Genomic DNA, 12,145 nt, shown 5'->3' on the forward strand with positions numbered 1-12,145 from the left:
CGGTGAAGCCAGGAGCCAGGAGTTTCATCCAGGTCTGGCACGTGCATATAGGGGCCCAAGCACTTGGGCCATCTTCTGCTGATGGCCCAGGCACATTAGCAGGGAGTTGGATTGTAAGTAGACCAGCTGGGACTTGAACCCACAGGCAATGGATTTACCTACAATGCCACATCATTGACCCTTAATAAGCTCATTTATGCTACACTATTTCATTTGTGGTACTTTGCATATTCTTCCACAAGCTTCTGCTGAATGTGTTGAGCCATTATTCTTCTCACACAGAGGGAATAGTGTGTATAGGAGTGTCACAGGCTGCCAGTAACTGATGTTTATCACATACACCTGAAACTGTAGCACAAATTACCTTTCCTGGGTACACATTAGTATATAATTGGTATGAAGGCAAAGGAGGAGAAATGTCATACTAATAAGTTAAGCTAATAAGTGTGCTGTCAATATGTTTGAACAAGGATTCAGAAGGTAGATTATAAATATTTAAGGTTCAGGGATGAGTGTGCTGCTGTTGTAGAAGATCCTTAGCTTCTTGCCCAGTGAGGAACCTCATGAACTTCTTACATGGAGTATGAGACTAACCTGGGCTAGGAGGAGGCCGATACAATGTATATTCTTTCTCTGACATTTTTCTGCCAAGAGCATATTAAGTATTCAGTAATTCTTCCACTGACTTTGTAAAGGATTTCATGTTATTTTGTTAAACTTGAACCTTTTATATCTTTCTCCTTTGCCGTTATTTGTTAGTTTTATTTCAATTAGATATACTGAATATTGCATTTCAAAATGTCAATAATTAGAAATACTGATTATTGCATCTCAAAAATTGGAAGTAAATGACAAAACACTGCTTGTTTTTCAAAGGTGTTATTGTTGTAAATGCAAAACTGATTTGAATAGTTGCCTTATTTTATCTGTTAGTTTCACTTATGTCCTGCATTAGAGTTTTTGTTTCATTTCAAAGTCTGAAGACCAGAGGCCATTGTTGACACTGTTGATATGCTGTTGCTTATATCTTCAAATGCTGGGTATTAGATCACAAATTTATTTATTGGAAAAAGAGAAAGAGAGCCTCTCTCCACTGGTTGATTTTTATTCCTTTAAATACCTGCAGTAGCTGAGGCTGAGCAGGCCCAAGTTGGAAAGTCTGGAACTCAAATTTGTCTGAGTCTCCCCTGTGGGTAGCCAGGGCCCAAGTACTTGGGGCATCACCTGCTGCTGTCCAGGAGCACATCAGCAGGAAGCCGAACCTAGGCACATGATAGAGGATGTGGCAGCCCAAGCATTGTTTTATAACCACTGTGCCACATATCTGCCCCTAGATAACAGTTTTAAACAGAGAACACACAGATGAAAACATCCAGACTCACTTGGAATTAGTGACCATTAAAAAGAAATTTACACTTTCTCTTGGCTGATATTTGTTTTTGTGATTTAAGGACCGAGAAATGAATCGACTCCTGTGGGTTTGTCATCCCGGCAGTTATTTCTGTTAGTCCCATTTCTTGTATTCCCCTGCCAGTTATGATCAAGGGACAGTAAGACATTCTGTCATCAGAAGCAGCGCCACTGGGTCACATGGGGAGCAGGAACAGAGGCCCGCATCCCCACCCAAGCCCTACATCCTCAGCCTGTGTTCTTGTGCCCTATTGACACTTGGGACACACTGCGACTTTCTCTGAGTGGTCTGTATTCACACTTCCTCCCCATGGACTGTGTTGGGCTGCATTGCACAATGCTGACTAATCCTCCTTTTCCTTTGTATCCTGTTTGCCTCACTTCTCTATTTGTTGCTCACTTGGCTGCTAAATCCAGCTTATCTGGGGCATCTGATTTGTGTATTATCATTAGATTAGATTTCATTCTCTCAGGCATCTGTTAGAGAGATAGGTTGTCATTGACCTCCTAAGCTGTTTACTAGTGAAGCTCTCTCTGGTGAAGATCTGTTTGTTAGTGAAGATCTCTCAGAGCAGAAGTACAAATTAAATGTGTAAGCAACTTTATCTAAGCCTTGGAAAAAACCAATCTCAGAGAACTGAGCTAAAATCACCTTGTGTATACTGTGAGTCATTGGTCTAGTATCATATATATGGGGCTGCATGTGCTTTGGGGATTTTGTATGAGGGTCAAAGTGGAAATTCTGAACTATGTTAGTGCTCCCTGATCTGTGGGGGCTAATTCCAGTAGATACCTAAAACCTCTCATAGTGTTGACCCTTATTTCAACTCACCTGTATGGATTTAAAAATATTTGTGCCAAAGTGAAGTTTTCTTTTCATTCTAGTTTCCATGAACTTTTTTGAAGTATCCTCATACCATGTTTTTCCTCTGCATGCATACCTCTTCTAAAGTCTAACTTATAAATTAGGCACATCAAGATACTAACCACAAGAACAGAATAGAGTAGGAGGGTATTCTGTAATGAAAACTGTCTAAAATATAGATTAGTTCTGCATTTGTTCAGGTAATATTTTTTCACAGTTGAACACAGGCCATTGAAACTGCAGATAGTGAAACTGGATAAATAGTATGTTTGAACATGGTTGACAGTGTTTAAGATGCTCAATTTGACTTTTGGCATTGCATGGCGAGACCAACTTTCCGATAGAGAGCAGTGGGGTTTAACAACGTGGGAGAAAGCTGGGTCTACTTGGGATGCAGTGAGGCTCCTAACCCAGAAGTGGAGTATGGTAGATGGAAAATGACAAGAAGCAAGGGAGATTGCAGTTAAACTGACCCAACATGGTTCTCCCTGTAGGCAGGTGGAAGAGATCCCTTGGGCCATGGTTGTGAATTGTGAGGTGAGGTGGGTGGGCTGTTCAAATATCAAGGAGGGGATGTTCCTGCTAAAATGACTTTGCAGGGTTCTTGCTGTCAGTGGGCTCTTGAGGAGCCACTCAAAACAGGGACTAGATGACAAAAATCTCAGAGTAGCCTTATTGGTGATAGGTCAAGAATAGTCCTTGTCAAGAAGTGAGGACTGGCATTGGGGTGCGGTAGGTGAAGCTGCCACTTGTGACCCTAACATCCCTTCTGGGCACTGGTTGGAACCCTGGCTACTCTGCTTCTGATACAGTTCCCTGCCATTGCTCCTGGGAGAGCAGCAGAGAATGGCCCAAGCATTTGGGCCCCGGCACCCATGTAGGAGACCTGGATGAAGTTCCAGGCTCTGGGGTTCAGCCTGACCAAGCCACAGCCATTGGGGATTGAATCAGCAGATAGAAAATCTCTCTCTTTGACTGTCTCTCTAGCTCTCTTTTTCTCTCCTCCCTTTCCTATCTCTCATTCTATCCATCAAATAAATAAGTAAATCTTTACAAAGTATAGGAATGAGAAATTTCCTCCCATTATCTCTGCATAGGGTCTTGATGCTAAGTTTAGTGTCTCCTGGTGACCTTGGAAAGCCTCTGGCATCTGATTTTACCAGGAGACTTTGTTTCTGGCAAATGAGGTGGCACTTGTGACATGAAAGAATCCACCAGAGATGAGACATTCAACCATTTTCTTAATTTGGGATGAGGAGAAGAAAATATAAAATGGAGCTTGAGGCAATGAGGCTTTCTTGAATAATTCCTTGACATAAAAAAAATTTTTTTAAAAAATTAAGTTCTCAAGGCCTTTCCCAATCTCCAAGAAATTGTTTTCTGGATGAGAAGTTAGAATTTGTTAGACCTGAAAACAGCAGTTGAGACTGTCTTCCTGTTCCTCTTTTTTTCTAGATGGCAGAAACGATGCTCAGGAGAGCAGCTTGAGAGACTTAATAAGAGAACTGCCAGAGACCCACTACTGCCTCCTCAAGTACCTCTGTGGTTTCCTGACGCAAGTCGCCAAGCACCACAGGCAGAACCGCATGACCCTTCACAACCTTGCCACCGTGTTCGGGCCCAGCTGCTTTCAGTAAGTCCACAAAGTGTCTCTTCTCCCGTTGATGATTGGCTGAAATATTTTGATCTGAAAAATAATCCTCCTTACACTCAGGCATTTAGTATTGGTTCTGTCCAAGTCTTGAGAAAGGCAAATAACCCTACTAAAATTGTGGAACTAAAAATCTGAAATGCTGATCAGCAGAAAATTGAGGAAAATGATATAGTAATTTGGTAGTTACGATGAATTTCAAGTTCCTATCCTAGAGATACAGTTATGAGCAGAATGTGTCAGTGACAGAAAAATGTAACTGCAGTTTCGTTTATTTTCTAGAAAGAAACCAGCCTGCTTTGATAGCTGCTGTGTCACCAAGTATCGGAACTTCTGTCGTTTTCTATTTCACTTTCTCTGTTATTCCATAAAGCTCTTTGATTGTTGCTGTAAGAAACATGATCTTGAAATCCAACAACTGCACTTTTAACTCTCAGGTTAATCCCTCTGAAACCAAACACAGTCTCTTTAGTTATAGGGAGAGAGGGACAGCCAGCCAGACACATTGACACTGGTAGATTCATACTGTAAAAGCTCTCAAAAAAAATATTTTGGTAGTATTTCTGCTTTTGTACTCCACTAATCTTTCAGTTCATTCAGTTGTCCCGAACTAGTGACATGGTTCTAGAATGAGTAAGCATGGACTCTGTCTAACATTGTGGATCTAGCTCATTCACAACTTCGTGTGGGGTCAGGTTTTACCTTAACTAACTGTCCTGTTTGTACTTTTAATGATGTAAATTGGAGGGAAATATTTCATAGAACATGCGAGGTAGATAAGTATCTCAAATGTTGTACCGTCATTTATTTTTTTATTTAGTAACTATAAATCCTGTATTCTTTTTAAAAAGTATAAATTTTTTTTTTATTTGATGTTTTTCTCACTGGTTCACTCTGCAAATGTCTATAATAGCCAGATGTGGGCCTGGCTGGAGCCAGGAACTCAGGGTCTTCCCTGTGAGGGACAGGGACCCAAGTATTTGAGCCACTATCTGCTGCCTCCCGGGGCGTGTGTTAGCAGGAAGCTGGATTAGAAGCAGAGCTGGGATGATCCCAGTCACTCTGACTGGGTATGCACGTGTCCCAGTAGATGACTTAACCTGCTGCCCAATGCTCAACCCTGTGCTTGTTCATTTTGTTTCTGTCTGTCCAGTAAACCCTAATTTGGTGACGTCTAAGTGGACAGTAGAGGTATAATTAGAAAACTACTGAATAATTTTTGAAACCCTAGATTTGGCATAGTAAAAGATGAGTTTGTAAATAAAATGCTTACTCTGAAAGCATTAGACACAAACCTATACCTCATCACTAATTTATGCATTGGAAGGAATCCAGAACTTTTGTTAACCTCCAATAAATGAGTCAAAATATCAGTAAGTAATGAATTTTTACTACAGGTTGTTCTAAACAGCATGGTTTTAAACTTTTCAGTGTAGTAAAACAGACCATTTTAAGCACTCTTGTGTGTAAACTGTAATAGCTTTCATTATATTCAGGTGTTATGATCTCATAAGTGTTTCTAAACTTCTGCATAAAGAAATCACAGCAAGGGACAGGACTCAAGAAAGGAGGATAGGTAACACAGTGTTTATTGAGCACTTAACCACTATCTCGTTTATCAGACTGCATTCTAAAGAGAAGGAAGGAATTTATTTTGTGCTTGAAGTTCCTCATTTAGGTAAAAATAAACATTCCAGTTCCAGTGGCCGCACAGTAATCTGTGAGTTTAAGGGCAAAACAAAAGAGAGGATGTTTGTAGCCATGGTTATAAGGAAGGACAGAATGTTGTGTTTGATACAGGGTTTACTCTCTGCCAGGCACTGGCCAGTAGTACATTTGCTCATTTAAATTTAATTATGTGCATGTGTGTGACAGTGTTTCGCATGTAATAGTGTAATTATGAACTGGTTCCATCTGGCTAAAGGATTATGGTCACTTCCTAAAACAAATCAGGAAGGTTTTGCAATTTTCTGTATTTTGTTATAATTATTGTAAATTTTCTGTTTGTTGAGCCCTCTACTTCTGATGACTTTTGAGGGTAAAGTTCTAAGAACTTTTCAGTTTCTTCCATCGAATTTTGTTGATTCCCGGGAGTCAACTACTGCTTAAGGTAATTTAACATTTTAGTAAATTCCATTTACTTAGAAGGTGTCATTTTACTTAGCCTTGGAAATGTATATACTATAAAGTTATGCCAGAGTTATTTTAAAATTTTCAAATTCCTTGTCTGATATTACCTCTTCTTTGTTTTCTGATGTAAACTTTGTCAGAATAGCCAAGGGGTTGGTTTGTTTGCTTATTTATCATTCTTAAAGAATGTTGTTAATTTTGTTGACTAAATTGCTATAACATTTATCTATTTCACTAAATTTCTTCTTTAATGTTTATCAGATTCTGGTTGCTTTTTAAAATTTGCAGTATATGGAAATCTGTCCATATACTTTGAGAGAACAGTATAATGATCAAAGATTCTCTTATTACCTAGATAAAAACATATTATCTCTAAGTTTTGCTGAACCTCTGGAAGATGTTACAGACTTCAGCTGTTTTGGTGTTAACCACTTAATCTTGTCTTTTAAAAGTTCATTCATTTTATTTGAAAGGCAGATTTTTTACAGAGAGGAAAGACAGAGAGAAAGGTCTTCCACCAGCTGGTATGCTCCCAGAATGGCTGCAACAGCCAGAAATGAGTTGATCCAAATCCAGGAGCCAGGAACTTCTTCCAGATCTTCCACATAAGTGCAGGGCCTCAAGGACTTGAACCATCCTCTGCTGCTTCCCCAGGCTACAGGCAAGGAACTGGATTGGAAATAGAGTAGGCAGAACAAAAAGTGAGACCCATATGGGATACCAGCGCTTGTGGGAAGAGGGTTAACTTACTGTACCACTGTGGTGGCCCCAGTTTATCTTGTATTTCTCAAGAATAAGGACCTTTTCTACATAACAGTAATACACTTACTGTACCTAAGAAAATTGGCTGTGCACCATGTCATGGTGATATTTAATATTTAGAAAGTCTTGGTAGTTACAACAGGGTGTTTTGATACTGTTTTTCTCTGACCAGGATCTCGTGGCTCATGTGTCCTGTTTGGTTGTTATGTTCTCTGTGTCATAATGAACAGTCTCTCCTTGTCCATCCACTTACCCGGGCCGTTGTTTTTCTTTCTACTACTCCACATTGACTTCTTAAGAAAACAGACATCATCTTGTGGAATCCTGTATGTTGGTGCTGTTTAAATTGCTTTTCCATCCACTGGGTATGCTGGAAAGTATAAGTCAGATAGGGGATCATGATTCTATTCTGGTTAAAATTTATGGTGAGAATACTTCATTAGTGTATGTGTACCTGGTAGTGCTTCCTTTCAGGAACCACATAATGAAAAGGCGTCCCATGTCATTGATTTGGAGCTTGTTCTCTTAGTTAAGGTCACCACTGTATAAAGCTTGTGACATTCCTTTTGCAATTAACAAGTGATGTGTTAAGAATTACTTGGGCGGATTTATTTTCTCAAACGTTTAACTAATGCCTGAATCCATACTCTATTTGATGTTTACATAATCTCAAATTGAACCAATTGCAGGAGCTGCTGTAAGTTGTCTAGGATGTCCTTTTGACATGACCCTTTAACAGCCTTTTCTACCTGTCTAGCTAGAAATGATGTTCCAGGATGTGATTAGCCGTTATTTAGGGAGCCTTGGTGCCATTTCTAGAGAGGTGGTTTTCAGAAACCAATATCCATCGCTTCTTGGCTTTGGGTAAGAACGAGTGTAGAAACGAAAATCTGTGTGCTAATAAAAGTCCATTGCTTTTAGCACATAATGACTTGTAGAGCCAGGAAATAAATTAAAGGAGGAGTGACTAGAAGACTGCATGAAGGAAATAATGGGTTTATATTGATATTTTCTGTTCAATTTTAGCATTGAAAGAGACTTTCTTAGCTTCATCGATTTATATTTGCATCTCTGCTCTATGACTGAGGAAATCTTGCTTCCTAAAAATGTAAGCAATTTAACTTGTTTCTCTTTCTGCAATATGAATAACATGTATATTTTGAGATATATGAGTGGGGCCCCGGTGCAGTAGCCTAGTGACTGAAGTCCTCCCCTTGCACATGCTGAGATCCTATATAGGCGCCGATCTAGTCCCACCTGCCCCACTTCCCATCCAGCTCCTGCTTGTGACCTGGGAAAGCAGTCAAGGATGGTCCAGAGCCTTGAGAGCCTGCACATGTGTGGGAGACTAATAAGAAGCTCTTGGCTCCTGGCTTCGGATTGGCTCATTTCTAGCAGTTGCAACCACTTGGGGAGCGAAAACAGTGGATGGAAGGTCTTTCTCTCTGTCTCTCCTCCTCTCGGTAAATCACTTTTGTGCTTGTGTATCAGTTCATTGCTGGCGTGAAGTAGGTTTTATTTGACAGTTGCTTTTCTGAAGATTGCTTAAGTTAGTTGCAGATTTGTACTGTTAAAGCTAATCCTGCAGCAAATAAACTTGTGTGACCAGCACTCATACCCAGATGGAAGATTTCTGGCCAAATGCATGTATGATAACGATGTTTCCCCAGATTCTCCCCAACAGAGAGTGATTCAGTATCACATTTTCACTAGCAACATGCAAGAGTGCCTGTTTTCTCAGAGTCTTGCCAATAAAGGATTTTACACATTTTGAAATCCTCTAGTTTTATGGGTTAGATATGGTTTCCCAAATTTTTAAATAAACTTTATTGAAATACAATCTGCATGCTACTCAACTTACCACTTAAAATACACAATCTGATTTTTCTTCTGTTCACAGAATTGTACAGTTTTTACCACAATCCATTTTAGAATATTAATATTCCCTTCAACCCCAAAAAGCACTGCTACACCACTAGCAGTCACTTCACATGTTTTCCCTAAAACCTACCACCACCACCTGCCTGTATGCAACACCCATCTGCTTTCAGTGTCCAGAGAAGTTTTTTCTGGACATTTCGTATAAATAGAATCATGTGTGTTCCATTCTGGTTAGCCTCTTTCAGTCAGCACAGTATTTCATAGTTTCATCCATGTTACAGCAAGTATCAAGACTCCTTCACTAGTGTTACAGAGTAATATTCCACTGTAGGATTGTATTACATTTTATTTATAAATTCTTTAGTTCATTTCTATCTAAACTGATTCTAGTTTCTGGTTATTATGAATACTACTGCCATGAATATTTGTGAACAAGTCTGAGAACTTAAGTTTTCATTTCTCGTGTGTGTATCTAGCAGTAGAATTGCTGGGTCACATGTTAGCTCTGTTTAACAAAGATTTTGAAGAAATCACCAGCTGTTCACCAAAGGGGTGGCATCATTTTGCATTCCTGTCAGAAATGTATGGCAGAGCCACGTTCTCCACATCCCTGCCAACCTTTATTATTGTCAATTTTATTTTGGCTGTTGAGTGGATGCAAAATGTTGTTCCATGTAGTTTTGTTATTACATTTCCCTGAAGAGATTGAACATCTTGTTGTTTGCTTATTGCCTATTTGTACATCTGTGGAGAATTCCTATTCAGATCTTCTATCGATTTGGATGTAAGTTGGTCTGAGATGAGAGGAGTCACAGAAAGAAGCAAAGAAGGAGAGAGGAGAGAGAAAAGCCACTCTGCCATTACCTGATTTACTCTCCCAAAGAACTACAAGGACTCCTGGCTGGGGCCAAGGCTAGGAGCCGGGAACTCAGTCCAGTTCTCCCACATGGGCATAGTACTAAGATCTTGGCCCCCACACTTGAGTTCTCACAGCTGTCTTCCAACGTCTCCATTAGCAGAAAACTGGGAGTTGGGAGCCAAAAGTGGGTACAAACCAAGGCACTCTAATTTGGTATGTTGGCATCTTGCATCTTGTCTTACAGGCCAAATGCCCAGTCCCATGCCCATTCTTGAATTGGGTTATTTGTCTTTATTGTTGAGTTATAACAGTTTCTTATAAACTTTGTATTTACATTCATGATCAGATACAGATTTTGAAAACATTTCTTGCCACTTTATGAGGTTTTTATTTTTTCATTTTCTTGATTGTATTCTTGCAAGCATTTACTGTTGAGGTTCAAATACAGCTTTATTTTTGTTGGTTTTGATATTGCATAAATAAAGGTTTTGTCTATCCTGGCATCATGAAGATTATTTCAGGTTCTCTTCTAAGAATTATAAAGTGTCAACTTCTACATTTAGGTCTGTGGAGCAAATTTTGGGCACTTGAGGGAAGCAGTCCAATCTTATACCTTTGCATACGATTATCCAGTTGTCCCAGCACTGTTGACTGAGATAATTTTTCCTCATTGAATTGTCTTAGCTTTTTAGTAAGTTTTGAAACTAAGACATACCAGTCCTTTAGCTGTTCTTATTCAGGATAGCTTTGACCGTTCTAAGGTCCTTGCGTTGCTTTGGCTGTTCTAGGATCCTTGCATTTCCATATGCATTTTTGGGTCAATTTGTAAATTTGTCAGAGAGCTATCTAATATTTTAATAGAGGTTCCATTAGAACTGATATACATGAGGTATATTTCCATTTTAGTAGCATTAAATTTTCTGACATGAACATGAGGTATTTTTGCTTTTAATGATTTCCTGTGGTTTTCAAAGTAAAAATTTCACAATTATCTTAATGCTTTTATTCTTAAGTATTTTATTCTCTGGAACATGTATTTAAATTTACTTTTTTAGTTTATTGCTGTTGTTAGCATATATTTTCATTATTTTATTATGAATGAAGTTTATTTGTTGCTCCTAATGGCTTCACTCTTTTAATAGAGAATTTCTGTCTTCTAGTCAATTTCTCCTTAGATTCTCAGCATTTTATTTCCTTGTAGAGTATTTGTTTTATTTATTTTTTGTCTCTTTTCTGCATAATAAGCATATTTTTGGTTTTCCTTTCACTTTCTCTGTGTCACATTGCTTTCATTATCACTGGTTACTGCTTGTCATGGATCCAGTTGTCCAGAATACAGACTAAAGCTGCGAGCAAGGGTTTGACTTCACAAGGTTGGTGAGGAGTGCAGGGCAGTTGGATTAGGCAAATTCTGAACTGCCTTTATCCCCAGGAGCTTAGAAAATGGGGTGGCCTTTGGAGACACCCCTCTTAAATCAAGGGAGTCAGTCCCTTTGCCCACTCCCCTCCGTCAACAAGATGACCATTTTCTGACAGGTGGTGTAATCTTAGAAGACTCAGCTGTGTGCCCTACAGGGTCGCACTCACAGTGGCAGCAGGGGATCTCTGATAGGCCAGAGGAGACTTGAGCAGCATCCCACAGTGTTCATCATTCCTAAAACATAAAAAAAAAGACAAAAAAAAACAAAACAAAAAACCTTTATTATGCACTTTGATGCTGTCATAAGCATTCTTACATGTGAAATTCAACAAATTGAGCCTGGCATATGGCATGACTGGCAGTGATGCTGCCTGCTACTTCAGGACTCCATGTGGGCCTGGTTCAACTCCCAGATGCTCCACTTCTGATCCAGCTACCCACTAACGGCCTGGAAAAGCAACAGAAGAGAGTCCAAGTTATTAGTACCTTTTACTCATGTGGGAAACCTGGATGAAGCTCCTGGCTAGTTTTGCAGCCATTTGGGCAGTGAACCAGCAAGTGGAAGATCTCTCTCCTCCCACCCCCTCCTTCTCTTTCTTTGTAACACTCTTTCAATTAAATATTTAAAACAAAATAAATCCCCAATATCCTGTTTTCTAAGTAAAATAAAAGTCCTCTTGCATACTTTCTGTTAAGAGATTGGCAGGAATTACTGTCCCTAAGTTTTGATAGTTATTCAAATGAGTGCTGGTGTTCAGTGGTTTGGACTGCATGACACACAAAGGGAAGTTGCTGCATTCTTCATTATGCCACAAGGTGAGCTTGTCTTGCATTTATTTTCTGTTCGATTTTCTGTAAGGCAGCACCCACTGAGTTCACTTTGCAGCTCAAGTGAGGTCCTGGTGCAGAAGGCACAGTTGGTAGAGTGGCACAGAAGTGCACGTGGGTTGCACTGAGCACATTGCAAATTGCTTTTGGGGAAAGGCAGGTTTGCCTTACTCTGCCCAGTGTAGCACTCACTGGACTCAGAAGCGAAAGATGGGAGACAGGAGCTCCCTTTCATCCGCATTGTCTTAGTTTTTACTCTCCTCTTACAGATGAGGGATCCTCAGAAAGTTTATAGAAAGATGGAATTAAAAAGATGAGTTTATATTGATGCAAACTGTT

The 12,145-nt window shown here is 39.6% G+C and overlaps 1 protein-coding gene across 1 annotated transcript in view; it reads left to right on the plus strand.

Moving 5' to 3' along the window:
- FAM13A (family with sequence similarity 13 member A) overlaps window positions 1-12,145 on the plus strand; it is a 334,054-nt gene that overhangs the window by 60,465 nt on the left and 261,444 nt on the right. The window contains exon 4 of the mRNA XM_058667049.1: window positions 3,731-3,908. Within this exon, the coding sequence (XP_058523032.1) occupies window positions 3,731-3,908 (178 nt within the window). The remainder of the gene's footprint in view (window positions 1-3,730; window positions 3,909-12,145) is intronic.

Source organism: Ochotona princeps, chromosome 7 (genome assembly GCF_030435755.1).
Source record: "Ochotona princeps isolate mOchPri1 chromosome 7, mOchPri1.hap1, whole genome shotgun sequence".
NCBI classification, from domain to species: domain Eukaryota; kingdom Metazoa; phylum Chordata; class Mammalia; order Lagomorpha; family Ochotonidae; genus Ochotona; species Ochotona princeps.